This window comes from Diceros bicornis, chromosome 9 (assembly GCF_020826845.1).
Source record: "Diceros bicornis minor isolate mBicDic1 chromosome 9, mDicBic1.mat.cur, whole genome shotgun sequence".
Lineage (NCBI taxonomy): Eukaryota > Metazoa > Chordata > Mammalia > Perissodactyla > Rhinocerotidae > Diceros > Diceros bicornis.
This window is the reverse complement of record NC_080748.1, coordinates 71774702-71795252: the sequence shown is the minus strand read 5'-3', so window position 1 is coordinate 71795252 and position 20551 is coordinate 71774702. Positions and strand designations below refer to the sequence as shown.

The 20551-nt window shown below is 40.1% G+C and overlaps 1 protein-coding gene across 6 annotated transcripts in view; it reads left to right on the top strand.

Annotated features, from left to right (window-relative positions):
* The window catches only part of ABCC4 (ATP binding cassette subfamily C member 4), a 266824-nt gene that overhangs the window by 227032 nt on the left and 19241 nt on the right, over positions 1–20551 (top strand). For 5 of the 6 annotated variants that reach the window (XM_058548381.1, XM_058548382.1, XM_058548378.1 and 2 more), the window contains 3 exons: positions 138–310; positions 992–1097; positions 10518–10652. In XM_058548381.1, coding sequence (XP_058404364.1) covers positions 138–310; positions 992–1097; positions 10518–10652 — 414 coding nt within the window. Of the gene's footprint in view, positions 1–137; positions 311–991; positions 1098–10517; positions 10653–17920; positions 17983–20551 lie in introns of all 6 variants that reach the window. The other variant, XM_058548379.1, reaches the window with a different exon arrangement.

The following is a 20551-nucleotide window of genomic DNA, read 5'->3' as shown; positions in this document are numbered from 1 at the left end:
CATCACGTGGCCATACACATAAGATACATGAGAAGTCCTGAGGACTTCAAACTCGAATGTTTGTAGGCTCTAGGAGGCTTCTCTGCTTCAGTAGTAGTTTTTTTAGGAAAATGTCACTTTTCTTTCTACATCCACAGGTACAACTTAAAGAAGCCATCGAAGATCTTCCTGGTAAAATGGATACTGAATTAGCAGAAGCAGGATCGAACTTCAGTGTTGGACAGAGACAATTGGTCTGCCTTGCCAGGGCTATTCTCAGGAAAAATCGGATATTGATAATTGATGAAGCAACAGCAAATGTGGATCCAAGGTACAGAGCTGAGGTCCATGTAACCTGGAATCTGAATTTTTAATGTGGTGAATGGGAAACATTTAGTGATGCTGAGAAATTTTTTTTTTTTTTTGTAAGGAAGATCAGCCCTGAGCTAACATCTATTGCCAATCCTCTTCCTTTTTTTCCCCAAAGCCCCAGTAGACAGTTGTATGTCATAGTTGCACATCCTGCTAGTTACTGTATGTGGGACGCGGCCTCAGCATGGCCGGACAAGCAGTGCGTCGGTGCACACCCGGGATCTGAACCCGAGCTGCCAGTAGTGGAGCGTGCGCACTTAACTGCTAAGCCACGGGGCCGGCCCAGAAATTTTTCTAAGTGTTCTCTTTGCCCAAAAGGTATCTGTTGATAATCTCTTTAATTCTGGAAATCAGAAGTAGAAACTAAAACATATTATATGGTGTTAATGATATTATCAGGCATCCTAAGAGAGCTAGATTCCTAAATTAACTCCTGATAGTTTCAAGCAATTTGGAGGGAAGAGTATTTTCCATCGTATTGTGAAAAATAATTTTTCTAAATAGACTTTTTATATTTAGTTTTTAGACAACAAAATCATGCTTAAAATATTGATTTTTAAAAACATTATAAAACTATCATATGATCTTTTAAAGTCTTAAGTCTGTCTTTCCTGAACTAATTTGACTTCTTTGATTCCAGAACTGATGAGTTAATACAAAAAACAATCCGTGAGAAATTTGCCCAGTGCACTGTGCTAACCATTGCACACAGGTTGAACACCATTATTGACAGTGACAAGATTATGGTAAGACTTTCACCTCTGGAATTTCAGTTATTTCCACTTATGTTCAATTTTTCAGTTTATCTTTTCTTGTTAAACTTATTAGAAACCTCCAGTAAGTTAATTTTCTAAGTTTTCCTTTCATTCCTCACAGCAACTCAAGTACTGAACTACACATTCAGAATGTGCTATTAGATAATATATCCAGTAATTTCGCATTTTCATATTAAAATTTTATTAGAATTGTCGTTTTTCTTTAAGTTGGCCAACTATGAAAATATTTCAAACCCAAGATATGTCTTCTTATTACAGACTGGTAGAACATAGTCGTTTTTGCCGTGTCACAGTTGTGTCAGCATTTTGGATTCCCTTAATCAAAAAATTAGCCTTTCATTTAGACTGCTAGGAGGTTGTTGGGTAAGGTTGCAGAATTTCCCAGCTGTTGGGATGTTCATAAGATGTGCTGTCAGAGTGGAGTCTATGAGGAGAAAGGGCCTAGTTGGAAAAATAAAGTATTTCAATGGAAAGGATTTAATATAGGAAATTTGTTACATAGGCATTGGAGGGCTGGAAGAGTGAAAGGAAACACTGAGGTAATAATTTTAGGAAGCAGCCACCATGCCCTAGGACAGATCTCCAGACCTAGGAACTCAGAGAGGCCCTAAAGAGTCATTGCTCAGACCTCCAAGGAGGGGCCACTGCCCAGCTGCTGGTTATATTTGTGCGAGAGCACAATGAGGCTGGTTCTCAGTGTGCTAGTACAAGATGGAGGCTGGAGCCGGGTCCTGCTACTGGGGTGATGATGGCAGAAGTAGCAGAAACCAGGTAGACCGCTTGCTTTGTGCCCCACCTTGAGTCTCCTTCTAGTGCCCTCTACTGGCAGAACCTAACAAAGAGCCAACTGGCCAAAGGGCCTCTGAAATGTGGCCCAGCCAAGCATCACGGATGAGAATGTAGAAAGACAGGTAGATTTGGGCTGAGAGACTGCAGGTAAATAACCAGCAAGTCTCTTCACAATAGATCTGGACACTGCACATAGGGCAGGCTCCAAGCTTTGGTCTCTGGATTTAGTGTTTAGTAGCTTCCTTCCAAGTTTGATTGGCTCTTTCTTCTTTAGTAATTCAGTCTATCCTTCCTTATCTTTATTTCCTTCCTCCCTCCTTCCCTCCCCTCTTCCCTCCCCCCCACCCCGTTTTTCTTCTCTTTGTCTTTCTCCTTTCCTTCTGTTGCTTGCTCAGCTTCAGTAAGTCTTAGGATGGGGCTTTATAAAATGAAAAGGAAATCATCCCTCAAAGGAAAAACCTTTGGCTGCAAAAAAGCCCAAAGAATGCAAGTTATTTTCAGGCTAACCCCCAGCCTGTGGCAATGGACAGATTTTCATCCATCTTGTGGACACTAACTGTTGTCACTAGATACTACAGTATCCAGTGATGCTCTGATTAGTGATGAAGAAGGAAGTAGATAAAGAAGGACCTGCATGGTGCATGAGAGGCAACAGATGGAGTTAACTAGATTTTTATGGTCCATACGAAACAGGTTAGACATCAGTAATAAATGGTCATTAATATCTAAACTTCCTCATGTCCAGTGATAATGCAGCTCTCTCTCTTAACTTCTTGGGCATTTTCTGGAATATTACCTCCCACCCTACTTCACATGCATTGTCAGATGGGATCATCAGTGGGGGCATTGAGAAGATACCAGACTGTCAGCGTTGAAGCAGTGCCTTTGGCCTTGTCACTCCCCAGAGCCGGACGTCTAGAGGAATGAGCTCTGGTGAGGTAGACAACAGGAGTGGGGCCTTCCTAACCAAAAACATGTTTTAAGCTTTAAGCAGTGCAGCTGGTCGTCTGGACTAGAACATCACAGCAGGAGGCGGGCCACTCCAGCAGGCCTTTGTGAGTGACTATGTGACATTCCAAGATTGCAGGACAGTGACTTTTAGCTTCCAGAAACGTTGTTTAGCATTGAGCCTCCTTAATCCTTCATTTTGTGTTCTTGAATGGTAATTGGAAGTTCTACGTTTTACCTGTCACTTTGTTGTTCATATCTCTCAGCATTGTTTTTCACATACTGTCCCAAGAAGCATCCTTCTTCCACAGTGAATGAATGATGCTGTGAAGTGTACCTGTTTCAGGTACTCTTTCAGGCTTTCGATGCAACAGCAGAAAGATGGCTTGATCTGCAGCTCAGTTGGGGGCCCATTCAAGTAAAATCTTTGCTCCTAAATGTACCATATGGATTTATTTTTGGTTTTTGGTAGTACAACATTGATGGTAGTGGCTTCCTTTTATTATATAATACTTAGAAATATTGTCGCCTGGGATTGTATAGTCAGGGAAACAAGAAGGACAGAATTTGGCAGACTTGTCAGCTGGTCCCTCCTAAATCTTATCCATCAGTACTTAACCCACAGACATGAACATCTGTATCCCCTTAACCAGTCAGCTTTGTTGCCGTTATCAAAATATGTCCAATTGTTTAATGGTTTACTTACCAGTATCTCTTGGTAAATTTCAAGAACCTCACATTTTTCTCTCATGATCAGTATCTTTGTCCAAATCCTTAACATGTTTTTACAAAGCAATTTACAGCCTGGCCCCTCCCTCCCTTTCTAACCTTGTCCCACTCTGCTCTCCCTCTTTCCTTTATAGTTAAAACTACCCTGATCGTCTTTTGGTTCTTCAAATGCAGTATTTACTCTCACTGTTAGAATTGTGCCCTCTTTCTCGACCAGATGTTGGTGGCTTAGACTAAGGTGCTCGCAGGAGGTGGTGAGATGGTTGGATTTGGGGTCGATAATGAAGTAGAGCCAAGAGGGCTGTGTGGTGGATTGAATGTAGGATACGAGAGGCGAGAGGGGAAGTTGATGCTGGTTTCTAGGTGTGGGGCCTGAGCATCTGGGTGAGTGGGGAAGACTGAGGGAGAAGTTGGTTGGGAGAAGGCAAACGTGAGAGTTCTCTTTAGAGCATGTTACCATTGTGATGGCTGACCTCCTCTGTGGTGGACCTTGCATTTCGCCATGGAGCCGCCCTTTCCACCCCCAACTCCAGTCTTGGGAGACCTTTTATTTAGGGCTCCCTGACCAAGAGTTCATCAGTGATGTCACAGGGAGGTCCCACCAGGAGATGTCAACTTGGCCACTTGTTTACATCCTGGTCAGAGCTGGTTTCTGTTGCTGACTCCTTTGGTAGGGAATGGCAGGATTAGACCTCAGGGGACCCAAGAGACATGCTTCAGAGTTGGGTGCTTGTGCTCTGTACTCCATCCACTCCAGGTCTAAGGCTTATATTTTATTCTAGAGCTTCTGGTTACCAGTTGGCTTTCAATTCGACAGAACACCATAAATAATGTTCTTTCTCAAACCTTTGATTTTTGGAATAATTTTTCTTTTCTTGCTTGCTTTAGAAATACCTATTTCCTTTCCAGAAAGCAAGCGATTGTCTGTTCTGTTATTTTGAAAGCTTTAAGGACATAAAGACAAGTCAATCAGCTGCAAAGCCTAATGCTCCAGAGGGCAGGCGGCCAGCCTCGGGGAGTGGCTGGGGAAGTGATGGATGCTAATGAAGGGCATAACCAACAGTGTTGTCATCATAAAGTCGTGTAATTGCAAGTGCTTAAGGTGTAATAATTACATTTTGTTGCACTGGTGAATACTTCTGCACAAAGACGGATGGATATGGTTTTGTTTACTGTAAGTAAATCAGACAAAAGGCTTGTTGGGAAACAACTGTGACCTAATTAATAGCTTTGTTTATGTGTTGGCTCTCCAAAGGGATTTACCCAGTTTTGGTTCATTAAGCGCCATTAATGTGTTAGGCTTAGAATTCTATTTTACAAAGATGTTCTCTCAATTTTAACTTTATTAAACATGATGTAGTCATAATGACAGCTAATTTAATCTTCCTCATTTGCTCAATTGCCACAAAACAGTGGAGCAAGACAGACAAATTAGAAATCCTCTTTCTCCTAATACTCACCACTATCTCTACATTAAAGACAGCTTCTTCCTTATAGTTTTTAGGATTACCTGGTTACTCGTGACCTGTTTTCTCTTCAGCCAATAGCACAGCTTTTTCCTCCAATCCCTGCACACTCCAGTCCTTACAGCACCCCCCACATTCTCCTTGGTAGCATGAGCAAAAGGAGAATATGAAAATCTGCAGCTGTTCTAACAATATTGTTGCCTGTATTCAACGTTTTCACTGTCAGCAGTTAGAGAATTCTTTGGGAATGAATTATGGAGAACTAAAACCAAGGCTAAACTCAGATTCCACCTCTTCTGTTTATAGGCAATCTTATGGTTGTATCATCTTTGCCTTTCTCCCTATATGCAAACCCCTTTTCAGTAGATTTTTTCCCAGAGAAATCAAAACTAGAAGCTGTTGTAACATACCCGCCTGGAAAAGCACCAAAACAACTCAAAGCTAACTGGAGTTTTATTGAAATTCTGTTTTTCATCTTCATGCAACTTTTCTTGAATAAGACTACATGGCCACAATTAGAGTATTTCAGAAGAGAAAAGCTCCTTTAGAAATAGGCCAAGAGATTTCATTCACGTTTTCAAAGGGAAAAATAACTAATCTGAAGGTAGAAAGCATAAACTGGGGAAAGAAGCACTTTATGAGGGGAGGGACACAAGCAATCCCAGGAGCTTTGGGGAGCGGCTGTGGAGGTCACCGTGACCCAGCCTTTATCTCCCCCGGGTGAGAAGAATCCTTTACCGTTTCAAGACCTAAGGAAGGATTTTGAGTAATACTTGCCACAGTATCTTGTCACAGAGAAAATCACAGGCACCCATTTTACCAAGGAGGGACCCAACTTCCGAGGATGGGTATAGCTGTCCCTGTGCCCCTTCGTCACCTGGCAGCCAAAAGCAGACGTCTGAATCTCAGATCCTTCCCTCCCCACTCGACTTGTCACCAAGTGGTATCTCCCTTTATTGCTTGTTGCCATGCTGAAAGCCGTTCTGGGCATCTCTTCCTGTCGTCAGGCCTTTCCTCTGCCCTGCCCTGCCCCTCACCTCTCCCTGTAGCCACCCCACTATCACTGATGGCATCCTGCCAATTAAAATGGATTAAATTATTTTGCAATGGGTTCATTTAATTTTTATATCTAGGACAGCTACCTGGAATATCTGCTGATGCACAGGCCCGATAAACACATCTTCATTGAGCTTATGTAACCGACTGACTCATCCAATATAATGTATTTTTACTTAACCTACTAGAGAGTTGCAACTGATTTGAGGTTGCCGTTCCTGGAGAGATCCTGGGCCCAGGGATTGCCATCACACTGACTTGAATGTGTGGTTTAGTTTATAGTTTAATTTGGGTTACAGGAAGAGTGGGGACGCAGCGGGAGATTTCAGGAGCAGCTTAGGGATATAAAGGATGTTAAAAATAAAAATTCAAAATTATACCTGTTTTTCTGTACAAAAAGAAAATTTGAAGTTGCTTTATGTTTACTTGTTGGAAAAGTTCTGGAATCTTTGATGAAACCGGTAAATGTAGAGGCTAAGCAGGTAAAATTCTCTTTCTGGCCTTGTTCCAGCCTGTATCCCAGCGCAGCTCTTCTAGCTCCTGGCCTTAGTCTCGGCAGCACTGCACTCTTGCTCCCCTCAGCCCTCCCTCCTCTCTGACCGTCCCTTCTCTTCTTTCTCTTTTCCAATATTTGATCATGATGAGTTTCAAGCCTCCGTCCTCAACCCTGATCTTTCTCTCCCTCACTTTTTCTCCCCCTCTTGCCCATAGCCATCAACTGGAGGTGTGTGGTCCTCCAAATCTATATCCCTAATTCTATAATCCTGCATCCCACTGCCTTAGTGTTTCCCGCCGCCAGCTAGACTCTTTCCCCTCTTGATCTCACCCTGTAGTCATGCCACACTACACCACTGAGCGGTCACCCACTCATGCCCTGAATTTACTTTCCTTCATATTTAACTTTCAACCAGCATGTATTGTGTGCCTGTTTCTTGTCATGTACAATGCCAGGGCCTGGAGATGCTACAGTGAACAATGGAAACCACATAACCTTGCTCTTAAGGAGTTGACAGGCCCACCTCCAGCCCTCTTGGCCCATGCTGTTCCCTGTGTCTGGAATGATGATGTGTCCACCTACCCCACCACCATTTTTGCATGTCCAAGTCTATCCATTCTTCAAGCCCAGTTCACTGCTCTCTCTCCTTCTTGAAGCTCGTCCTCAGAACCTCTGGCCAAAAGTCATTTTTTCTGCTGTTAGCCTATTTCTTGTTTTGCTTTTTTTCTTGCATTATATTCACTTGAGGATTTTCTTCTCTCTTTTTTTCAATATAGGCTCCCTAAAGGCAGGGGCTGTAACTTACATATCTTTGCCTCTTCCACAGCATCTAGCATAATGACATGAATGCAGTTAAGTATGCAATAAATGTTTGCTGAATAAATTCAGGAATTAATGAAAGTTTACTTAAATTTTCCTCAAATGTGCTTTGGCCATGTATAACTTGCTCTTTATAAATCCTGATAGTTTAATGAAATTGGCTTTCTGTGAGTATATACCAGGCACACAGTAAATAATTTGATCCCCAAGTATTATAAAATTGCAGTGGAAAGTGGACAGGGGAAATGTTTATGTTTATAGACATATTTTGTTAACTTATACAAAGTTTATATAAGATGCTGTCCAATGAGAAGGTATCTTACAAAATTGAAGGTTAAAATTCTCATCTCCTTTATTTCACTTCTGATAATAAATGATCTGACAGTGTCTTTCTCTGGGAACTCAGATGGAGAGGAAAAAAATACAGGTTCAGACCTGGATTCAAATCCCCACTCTGCCATCTACTGATTCTGCAGCCTCAGCCAAGTTATTTAACTTAACTGCACTTCGGTTTTCATCTGTGGCTGTGAGCTTCTTGACACAGTGTGTCTTGCTCATCTTTGAATCTCTTGTTCCTAGAACAGTGCTTTGGTAATAGGTACACACTTAATACTTGATGGCTGGATGGATGGGAGGACAGAAGGAATGATAAATGAGTGAAAGGATGAAAAGTGGGTGGGTGGATGGATGGATGGGTAGATGGATGGATGATGAATGGATGGGGGGTGGGTGGATGAATGGATGGGTGGGTGGATGGAAATTATGTACTATATTTGTCTACTCTGTCTTGAGAATTAACAGTGATGACTAAAGTATGCGGTACAGTGAATGCTCAACCCATAGCTACTTTTGTTTTCCTTTTCAAATTCGAGAAACTGCTAGTTATGGAGTGATTTTATTGATCTTAAAGTAGGCATATTCGTTGTTACACTGCATTCATATGCCAGGGCACCCACTCTCTCAAACCTTGTGAATTCATCCCTTTGGGGCTATACTAATGCAGTTCATTTTAAGATAACTGTATTTTTGTTTTAATGCATATCAAAAGAGTGTTAAAGAGGTGTATTTAGTTTACGTTTTTAAAGTGTTATCTTACAGAAGTTAAAATTTAACTTCTAATAAATTATCACAGTTCTGTCACCCCCCCCCCCGAAATATTGAAAACTCCTCCTGTAAAATATAGTGCATAGCCATTAAGCTGCTAATACTTATAAGGCTCAAAATATTTTGAGCAAAATGATCTTTATGTCATTTGTGTTGTTAATCCTATTGCTTTTTGAGAATATTGATTTTTTTTCTGGCTTTGCCTTTTTAGGTACTGGTTGATTCTGAGAACTACTCACCTCTTGCATTCATGTGTTTTAAGACAATATGAGAGAAAATGAAAAGATTTACTATTTACTCAAATTCTAACAAATAAAGTAGAAAGTTGGGCAAGGACAAAATGCTAGTAATACTTTCCTGCCATTAAAAATTATGTAAAGTCTTTATAGTCAGAGAACTCATTTTCCATCAACTTCAAAGTGATGATTTTTTGAAAGTTTACTGGTTGCTTTTGCAGAATATAAAGTTCTTCATTGTATGAAGTAATTTGATTCACTTATTTACTTAGTCTTTAGCATGTGAGAGACCTGTATTTTAAAATTGCATTTTTCTTTTTCAACGTCAGGAGGAGTGGTTATGCCCTATAATGCTATGCTTAAGTAAAATTACACATTCGGGGCATCTAAATTGGCATGCCAAATTATAGGACATTTTAATTATTATGTGGATGTGACAGATTCAATTATTCGTGAACTCTTTTGAGAAAGCTGCCCTTAGCAGTGATTCACAGTAGTAAACAAAAGATTAACAGGAAAATGCCCTTTATGAGACTTAATAAATGCTTCCGATTAGATACCATGGGACAGAATTAACTGCATTACCTCGATATGAAAAAACAACCTGTGTCCTGCTTAGACTTTCAGCATATTCTCTTAAGATAAATTTACTCTAAATACAGCCTAAATGAAGAACTAAGTACCACTTAACATCAGAACTGTTTTCCTAGGTATGTCATTTGGGCCAATTGTTTCAGACTCTCTTCCCTCTGAAACGATTAACGAAAGCCACTAATATGTAGAAATGCAGAGTTAAGAGCCCTTCCTCTCCTTTTCAATTTCCAGTGGACATATTAATGAGCAATAAAATGGCTGAAAGGCAGGCAGCTGAAGAAAGAGAGAAGCAGCAGGGAAAGATAATTGTGAAAACAGATATTCAGATCCTTGGCGATTCAGATCCGGCTGCCCCTGTGTGCTCTGCGTTCCGTGATCACTGGAATTTGGAGCTCGATTTCTTAATTGCTTCTTTAGTCTTATCCAAAAAGAAAATCGGATTTCTAGAGATTTCTTCTGTGCAGAGCAATTATGCTAAAGCTGCTTAGGTAGCAGCTCTCTTAGCCAGCCTTTGACTCTCAGAATAATAAACTACAATCAAAGCCAACTTTAAGAGCACCTTAACCTCACGGACAACAGTTTTGTCCCCTCTTACCAGCTGACATATTCCAGGACCCTAAGGAGATTCCAGAAGCATTTACTTCTTTTCCCAACATTGCTCAGATTCCATCAGACCAGCTCGGCAATGAATTTGCTGTCCGGTCACTGCCGTCTGGTTTGTACGCCATCACTCTACTATTTAGATAAATTGAGTTTGATTTTCTTAAACCAAGAAATTTCCCATCTCTGAATGTATGTATAAATAGCCCTCAAAGCTCAGAGTCTTGAGAGCTAAAAGCACTAACTAATGATAACAACCCCAAATGCCCTTGGCAGATATAAAATGCCACGGGACTGCTGAGTGCCCATAATCATAGTCTAAAACTTTCATTTTCTTCCTTTCCTATAACATTATAATAATAAAAGGTCGGGTTAGGCCTTTGTCTGCCTAGGAAAACAGGGTAATCAAACCATTTAAACACCAGCCAGGCCTACCACCCAAATAGATTCTCTCTATTCTCCCTCGCCTGCCCCTTTCCGAAATATTGTCTCAGTTATAATATGTTGCTGCAAAACATTGTGTGCTAATGGGTTTCTTTCTGCTGATTAACAGGTTTTGGATTCAGGAAGGCTGAAAGAATATGATGAGCCGTATGTTTTGCTGCAAAATAGAGATAGCCTATTTTACAAGATGGTGCAACAACTGGGCAAGGCAGAAGCTGCTGCGCTCACTGAAACAGCAAAACAGGTGAGCGGGCCCCAAGGAGTTGTAATTAACGTTTGTCTCACCGGTTCACTCCTCGCGATCTGGCACCAGGGGTAGGGTAACGAGCACTCTGTGCCCTTTTCAATTATAAGTCTCCGGAGACAAAGCTTCATGACTGGGTCTTAACAACACGTCCCAGGTTGAAGTCAGGTCTGCTGAGAATCGGCAGAAGTGGTGGGGGTGGGGCGCAGGCGTGTGCACACGCGCATGTGCACACAGGTGCGTCTGCAAGGAGAGAGATTTCAGATTGGCCTTTTCACACGTTTGGACTCCGGGTTCAGATTCTGATATAGCTCAGAATACTCATGTTTTGCAGACCCATTACTTTTCATTCTAATTGGTACTCAGCACATTTGAGATGCAAATGCTGTCAAAGCCCATCCAGGAAATTTGAGACTTTGAGGAAAAAAATGTGGAATATTGTTCAGTGGGTCTAGAAAGATCTACCAGGGAAATGTGTAGATTGTTTTTGTTTCGTAATTTGTAAAGAAAACTCCTATACAATACTGTCACTTTCTCCCAGGTTTCTCCCTCGTTCTTTTTGTTTAGAATTAGGTCCAGTTGTTCCCCTTATGCTTCCTCTAGCTTCTAGAAGATGAAATGGTCATCAGGACAAATCAAGAATTTATAATACCTTAATGCTGTAGTCTGAATGGTGCTGGAAGGATTACAAAGCATTTTCACAGAGATGATGTGTACGAAAGTCCTAAGCACTGTATATGCTCAATGAATACCATTCAGGTTATGTGATATCTTTCCAACAACAGCGATGATGTAGTATCTTGTTCTATAGATGTGATAACTGAGGTTTGGTTTAAAAGCCTTAGCCAGTGTCACACAGCCACCTGTAATTCATTCTGGAAAAGGTGGGAGTTGAATTGATGGAAGGATGGAGGAAGGGAAGGAAAGTCTGATGTTCTTGCCACTTGAGATGCATGGCTTGGGGAGAAATGAGACTTCCAACTGTATGTGCTGAGGCTGCCCATCAGAACTGTTCATCTCTGGGCATTATAATTACGGGTTCGTTTTCCTTCTTCATATTTTTCTGCATTTCCCAGATTTTCACTGTAAGTAGAATAAAAGTACTTGAGTAATATTTAAAATATCTTAAAGACGACAAAATAAGAAAACATGTCCCAGTATCTAACATACTTGTATATGAAAGATTTATCTAAAATATAACCTATAACTTCCCTTCTTTCACTGTTTCATCTCGATCCTCCTTAGAAATGAAGAGCTGTCCTTTCCACTGTTCGTAGCATATTTCTTTGAATGCTGCTTCCATCCTCAAAACTGTTTAGTCAGTGTGTGTGTGCGCGCACGTATTATTCTGGGTACTAACAAACGTGTTAGACATGCTCCCTCGTCATCGGCGGTATAAACCAAAGAATTGAGAAGAGCAGAGATGCTCAGTTTGTATGTTGAGCAATTACGAAGATTAGGAAGAGGAAGCTCTGACACTTACGTGCTGTGCATTGTGCTGTGATAAAAGGTTCTCTTATTGTTATACCTGTTTAAGAGGCTGAGACTTTGAGAGGAGAAAGAAATTGCCCAGGGCCACATAGCTAGCTGAATAATTAGCAGAGTTTGGAGTTCAATCCTAGGTTTAGGGACAATGAAGTCTGCATTCTGAACTTTTCATAAGTACTTATACTGTATGTGAATGTAAGAGGCTACCCTTGGAGCGCTATATTTTTTTAATGCCTGAAATTCACAGAGTGCTTTCATCCACTAGAGTGTCTCCCAGTCAAAGCTTACCTCATAAGACCTGATCAGTCATTTGGGATTCCCTGTATCATCTAGTCACACAACAGCCAGGAATCTTGCAGACTCTTTTGTTCTTTGACCTCAGGCATTTCATATCAAAGAGATGTGTCCCCACCTACGTCTCAAAGTCTCCATTTTAAAAATGTTATCATCGTATATTATCAAGACATCGAGAAATGAGAAATAGATCACAGAATTTTAGATAGGTGCAGATAACATAATATAATTCAGCACCCTTATTTTACAGATGAGGAAACTAAGACACCTTAGAAGGAAGGTGGCCCTATGTATATAACTAGTGTTACACTAGTTTGTAGCTCACACAGAATTTAAAATCTGTTCTTTCAGTAAATGTTTTAATTCAAGTGTCATGTACGTACAGAAAAGCATGTAGGTCATAGAATTAGAAATCTTATGATTCCTGGTCCAATAATCTTGCACCTAATTTAACAATATTAATGGTAAGTTACATTTGTGTAGTTCTTTATACTTTATTTTACATAGTTGACGTAGTTCTAGTGTGTATGATTTCACTTAATCCTCACGTGGTTCTTTTCTATCCCACTTGATGGATGAGGAGAGCGGGTCAAGGTCTCGTCTAAGGTCACAGAGCTGGTCAGTGGAGGGCGGAGGGTGAATTGCTGGGCGAGGCTGAGTGCCACCCTAGGTACGGCGTTCCATATCAAGTTTGAAAACGCCGTTCCTTCATTCCTCTGGTCTCCAGGGTGGGGTCAGTCACCGAAGTTCAGACGGTGGCGGAACATCGCTCCTGGATTTCAGTCCTACCACTAGCTCAGGTCACCTCTATGGAAAGACACAAGGAAATCTGTATTTTGATTTTCATCCCAGTTAAATATCTTTTTGACATTATTTCTGCATATGCTCGGTCCTTTTAGGAGAACAAGCTGTCAGACTGTCAGCTTTTTAAATGTGCAGGCATCAAACATCAATGCATCATTCAGAACTCTAACACCAGGAGGATTAGCGTAAGTCAACAGGCTTTTCACTCTAACAGATTAGAATTCATTTCTTTGAAAAGAAAACTCAACATCTGGGAAAAGGCACCTCCGAGTCACGTTTTCTTGACCACGTAGTTGCTTTTCTGAAAATGTTGGTGCAGCCAGCTGAATCACTCTCTGATTGACCCTTATAGATGATCCATGAGATAGTGGAGAAAGTACTTTTTAGATTCGTAAGGCTGAAGGGCACATGAGTCAGCTAGAGCTGCCATGACCAAGTACCACAGAAGACGGGGCTTAAACAACACAAGTTTATTTCCTCCCGGTTCTGGAGGCTGGAATTCTGAGATCAAGTGCCAGCAGGGTTGGTTTCCTCCGAGGCCTCTCTCCTTGGCTTGTAGATGGCTGTCTTCTCTCTTTGTCTTCACGTGGTCTTCTCTCTGTGTATGTCTGTGTCCTAATCTCCTCTGAAAAGGACGCCAGTCGTATTAGATTAGGGCCCACCTATATGACTTCATTTTAACTTAATTGACCCTATCTCCAAATACAGTTACATTCTGAGGTAGTGGGGGGTTAGAACTTCAACATAGAAATTTTGAGGGGATGCAGTTCAGCCTATGAGAGGGACAAATGCCTATCATTCATCCTTTCTTATGATGAAGCAGATCTAACTGAGGTTTTTTTTGAAGTTCCTTTGTTCCTGGCATGTAACAGAGGTGCCATTTTATCTATTCGTGAAATCACCTGATACAATCCAAAAGCTACATACAGAATCCTAGGTATCCTAGATTTGAGGAGCCTGGACCAGTTTGAATAGGTGGAAGAAGCACTTAGCAGCCAAGTGGCTTTGTATGTCACCCAGAGTCTCTGAGCCTCAGGGTCCTCACCTGTAATGAGGATTGACAGCACTGCCTGGCTTCTTCACACCGTTGTTACAAGGATCAGATGAGACAGTGTATGTTCAAGGGCTCTGAAGAATGGAGAGCGTTTTACAAATATAAAAGAATCCTACCTGTCGATAATAAAAGTTGGATCTTTTTTTAAAGGCTGTAGATTGAACCCTTAACTCCCAGTAATAACAAAAGAAGTATCCAGAGTTCTTCTAAGTAGTTTAGAGACTCTAAATAATTAACATTTATTTTAACAATCAGTTTTTTCATAGATGACTCTTGCTAATGCTACAAAATTTAAAAAGTTTACAGTTTTTTAAAATAATTTTTTAAAATTTATAAATAAAATGTAAGTCAGTATTCCACTTCTGTCATGACACAGCTACTCCCCCAGGATGGGGCCCCAGCACCATTTTTGACTGTTCTGCTGATATCTTCTGTGCATCCACATGAACATGTGCATCTATGGCCTTTCTGTTTTTTAAGCACAAATAATAGCTGTTCCTTACTTTTTTCATTTAATATTATATCTCAGATTGTATCAATGCATATAGTTATTCTTTTTAATGGCTACATAGTATTTATGCTTTCTCCACTCCCTAGCCCCCATTTTTTCCTTCTAATTAAGTTTGCTGTTGTATTTTTATATTTTTCCCCCTGAAGAGTGAGGTCTCAGATTTACTTACTAGCTCTTGTATTGTGTTTTACAGTTTGTCAATTTCTGCTTTTACCTTTATTCCTTCCTTTGGTTTATTTTGTTGTTGCCTCTTCTTGAATGCATTTGTTTTCATTCTTTATTGTAATATTTTAAGGCTGTGAACTTTCCTCTGAATACTGTTCTAGCTGTATCCCATAGGTTCTGGTGTGTAGTGCTATCATCATACGTAAGTTTTTATATATAAATTCTGCAATTTTGGTTTTAATTTTCTCTTTGGCCCGAGAATTATTTGAGAGGGAGATCTTGAAACTTTTTGTTTGTTTGTTTTCATTTTACTCATCAGTGTTGAGTTGTGTTGCCTTGTGATCAAAAAGCATTGTCTGTACTATTTCCACCCATAAGTGATGTTTATTAATGTTTTTTTGTGTGTCCTCGTACATTGGCAGTTTTTGTGAGTATTCTTGGGGCATTTAAAAAGATGAACTGTTGTCTGTTTAAGGTGTAGAGTTTAATAACTTTTAATTAGATCTACTTTATTAGTTACATTATTTAGGTCTTCTCTGTCCATATTTATTTTGGTCCGTTTGATGTGACTTGGACTTAGAGAGGTAAATTAGTCTCATACTGTAACAGGTTTCACTGTGTAGTTCCTGTCATTTTTGTTTTGGTAGTCTTGATGCTATGATTTTTCAGTCCATAGATATTTATGACTTGGGTTTTCACTACGAATTGTATTTTCTACTATTTTAAAGTGCCTTTCTTTGATTCATTTAATGCTTTTGTTCCTGAGTCCAAGCTGGTTCAAAACTAAGATTGAGTCCCCTCCTTTCACTTTGTTTTCATTTACCTGGTATATGTTTGATTATTTTTAATATCAGGTTGTAGATGTTTCTCCTGTAAATGGCATGTAGTTAGGTTTAGCTCTGAGATTTAATGTTAGCCTTTTTTTAATGGATGAGTCTAGTCCATTTACATTTATTGAGATTATAGGTATGTTTTATCCCAGTCCTGTCATGTTATGCTTTCAGTTTTCAGTGTTCTTTTTTTTCAATCTTTTAATGTGTAGTCTATAATTTTTGTTTCTTCGCTCATTGTTTTATGTATGTTCCTTTCATTTCTTCTAAGAATACTCTATTTCTTTATTATTGACTCCCCATTATAAACAATGACAACGTATCTTCCCTGTCACCAAATTTTAGTTGTTTAAATAGTTTTTCTTTTAATTTTTACCTTCCAACCTTTAAAAATACTTAAGCCTCTATTATTTACTGCTTTTAAATGATACTTTCTCCATCTCTTAGTTGGCTGAAGTTTGTCCTCTGGTATGGTGTTTTTCAAACTTCAGGTTGTGATCCCTTAGTGGGACTGTGAAATCTGTTTAGTCAGTCATAACCAGTGTGTTTAAGAAATGAAATTAAAAAGAATGGAATGGAAAAAATGACCATGATCTTTCATAGTAATAGTAAATATTTCATGAAATTCCTTTCAGTATAGATAAATAGAGGTATAGCTAGTGAACCTGTACTGAGTCTCAGTGTAAAGTGAAATGTATTTATTATTGTGGGTGGTAGTAAAAAAAAAAAAAAAAGGGCTGTAAAACAACACTCTGTGCTGTCTTAAAGGAGGGTTCATTGGAACTAGAATACCTGACTTATTGCACATTTGAAATATTTGACTGCTGCGTCTCTAAATTTGCTGGTTATAAAATTCTTGACTCACACTTTCTTTCACTTAGTTTGTTGTAATCTGCTCCAAAGTCTTCTAGCATTGTTTATTCTTATGGAGAAGTCTAAGGCCAGGTTAGACCTAACTTGATCTTCTTTCCTGGATTCCCAAAGTATTCTTTATTTTGAAGGTCATTAGTTTTTCCTAGGACATCATGTACTCTTTTGGCCTCTAGATTCAAGTCATCTTTTATTTCTGGAAGTTTACTAGAATTATATCTTTTTTTTTCCTTGGTGAGGAAGATTGGCCCTGAACTAACATCTGTTGCCAGTCTTCCTCCTTTTTTCCCCCCAAAGCCCCAGTAGATAGATGTACATCCTTCTAGTTGCTGTATGTGGGACGCCGCCTCGGCATGGCTTGATGTGCGGTGCTTAGGTCTGTGCCCAGGATCCGAACCGACGAACCCCAGGCCGCTGAAGCAGAATGTGTGAACTTAACCGCTACGCCACCAGGCCGGCCCCTCTGCTTGCTTTGTTAATCCTGTCCTCCATGTCTCATCCTGTTTTTTCAGCAATAGCTAATTATCTTTCTAGTGCCTTCAGTAGAACTGTCATTTCTTTGATGTTTTCATTTTTCTCTTCTACTTCACTTTTCACCTCTGTCAATTCATGTTCCATCATCTTCTGTTGCTGTGCCATGTTTTCCTTTACTCTGGGATCTCTGTTGTCCACAGGTTGATTGTTCTACATTTCCTCTGAATGTATTACATTATATTTTTTCATAATTTTCATCTGTGTAGTGAGTATTTATTCATCCGTCGTGTGCTTATTTTGTTCCTTTTCCTCACTTTGTGTGTTTTACAGGTCCTGTACTACTTCTTTGTTAGCATTTCCACTACTCACTTTTGAATTAAGTCAGGTTTTCCTACACTATATATTTACAGGATAGTTGTAACTAGGGCATCGTTTCAGGCTAAAAGGAATTCTCTCTGCTTGACATAGAAGCTCCTTACAACCCAGAGAGAGAATGTGTGTGTGTGTGTGTGTGTGTGTGTGTTTGTGTGTGTGTAAGCAAGAGAGAGAAATTGAGAATGTGTGTTCATTTAGCCTGTATTCCTCCGTAACCTGCAGAGATGGGTGGTTACAATGCTACTTGCATTTCAGAATCTCTCTTATCCTAGGACCTCACCAATGTACATGCTTCAGGCAAAGATGGTGATTCTGTGATTCCTTGTTGACATACCTTAGCATTCGCCAGTTAGTTTGAGAACTGTGCTCTCCCATGATTGCTCAGATCTGTCTGCTTCCATAGGTACCCTCTCTCTGTCTTGCCACAGCCCCGCTGGATCCAGTTGCATATGGCAGCTCATCTGGGTATGTTTCCTTTTGGGATTTCACCAAAGATTGGGCTTGTTTTTTTTATCTCCCAGTATTCTTACTGTTCAGGGTGATTTCTGAGAGGATAAGGGGAGAGAAAATTCATTATTCCATTAACTTAAAGCAGAAGTCCTCTCTAACTCTTCAGCACTCTTTAACTTTCATAATATACCTGCCAGTATGTACACCACAGTTAGACCTGCTTTAAAGATGAGGAGTTTGAGAGTTACTGGGATTGAACTAGGGCGGTACAGTTCAGTGAGAATGAACTGACGGAGTCTTGAGCCAGAATTGAACATATTGGACGATGCCTTATGAATACAATGTACATAAAAGTTCAGTTGCTGGCCTTTATCCATGCAGGGGAGCTTTTATTGCTCTGTTGCTTCTAGTACGATCTAATTCCATGATGGTGACTTTATTGACAAGCTAGAGTTTAAATACTTAATACCTTAGTTTCAGTCTACATTAGAGGAACTGTAGTGAACCAAACCCAAGAGAAGGAAGGGAAGAGGGACAAGAAATCCAACACTCACTAGCCTTATATTCTGCTGGCTTGGAACTGGAACTTTTCTGGCATTGTTTCCTTCACTCTTGACAACCATTCTGAGCTGCCATTATTATCCCTTTTTTAACAAATGGAGAAACTGAGGCAGAGGAGCCTAAGTGACTTCTCAACGTCACCGGTTAGTGAGTGTTAGTACTCCAACTTCCATAATCTTTTAACTACCTTTCAGCCTCCTGGGTTACTATATTCACTGAATTAAAGGTGTCTCAACTACGACTCTGGGGTTCTGTAAAGATAAAATCACAAGATCCACAAAAGGGCCTCCCAGATGTTTTTTTTTTCATCATTCAATCCAGATGATGCTGCTACTTTCCGTGGACTAAGGGGCCACTTCGCTGAGCAGCGTTCATAATCACACCCCACGCTTAGCTCGGCGTGTTTTCAGCCTGCAGTTTGTAGCCGTTAATTAGCTCCTATGAGGTAAGCCATTGTCTCATTTCACAGATGAGGCAGCCAGGATGGAGAGAGGTTAAGTGATTTTTTTTCCAGGATCAGCAGTGAGACCCAGGAGAGAGAGCTGGGACTGGACCTCTGCATCCAAGGCTTAGCCGAGGACTCTGCTGATGAGTGATCCGTTGTCTCCACCACCTTCATAACCCGCGTTGTGCAAAAAGATGCCTTCTCTCGCTTCTGCTGTTAGTGGAGTATATTATAAAACAGGGCAACAGGGGAGAAAAAGGAAGGTCAAATCAAGGATTTTATACACAAGGAAGCTCATTTTCAGTATTCATTTTCAAGTATTGCAGACTGTGAAGCTAAGGCCCATTTCAGTTAAAAGTTGCTAATAATAACATTTTCTTTATAAAAAATACATTGGGTGGCCGGCTCGGTGGTGTAGTGGTTAAGTTCAAGTGTGCTCCGCTTTGGCGGCCCAGCTACGCAGGTTTGGATCTCAGGTGCGGACTGCACCGCTCGTCAAGCCATGCTGTGGCGGCGTCCCACATACAAGATAGGGGAAGATAAGGACAGGTGTTAGCTCGGGGCCAATCTTCCTCACCAAAAAAAATAAATAAATACTTTGAGAGGGTTATGGGGAAAGGAACTGGCTTATTTGGGGAGGACTGTCAAGCAGTAGAAAATGAAATGTGTTTCTGTTTGTTCTTTTGGCTGTTTTTAGTTTCACCAAGAAATAGCTGTTTTGGAGTACATAAATTTATAACCATACAAAATATGGCTAGCATAAAAAAGTGGGGGAGGGAGATGATATGAAATTAGCTCCCCAAAAAGGCCTTAGTTTTAAATATTTGCATTATAATGGAAATAGCCTCAGATTTTACCCAGTGGGGTCCAAGCATTATTGGAGAATTTATTTTCCTCCTTAAGTGACATTTTAATAGATAGTATTTCATATGCAATGATGTTTTTGGAGTAGCAAGTATGCAAGCAACAAGAGAAAAAGAAAGTAGGCTTAATTTGAATGTAAGTGTCCCTGCACTTTTCTTTTTTGTATGTAAAGTCCATTATCTCCCATGATGACTTTGTTGACAGCACCCACAAATATATTTGAAGCCAGGTTTTATAAAATAGATCCAGAATCTAAGAGACCAGCTCATGACACGTGCCAGCCTCAGATAGATGGTACATTTTCTGTTTTAAAGACTCAAACAAAACTTGCACATTCTTCTTTTGGGGAAAAAAAAAAAAATTGCATTTCAAGTCCTTTTTCACCCAAACACATTTTGAGATAAGAGCCCACAAGTCTTGACATTATTTCATTTTGTTTTGCGCATCTGTCAAGGAACTGAGATATGATACAGCTACTAAAAACTGGTGGCTGTGGGACAGAGAAACTTGACAGCATTTCATTTCCTTTATGTTCTGATTATACGTTTATCAGAAAACCTGTATCTCTTCTAGTTCAGCTAGAAATTGGTAGAATTCAAGAACTCAAAGGCTTGGCAAAGAACTGTCCTATTATTTGGTATCATCTTACGTTAGAGAAGTTGCTTGGTTGAGTCATTGTTAAAGCTTTTGCTTCTCTTTTCATTATTGTGGCCC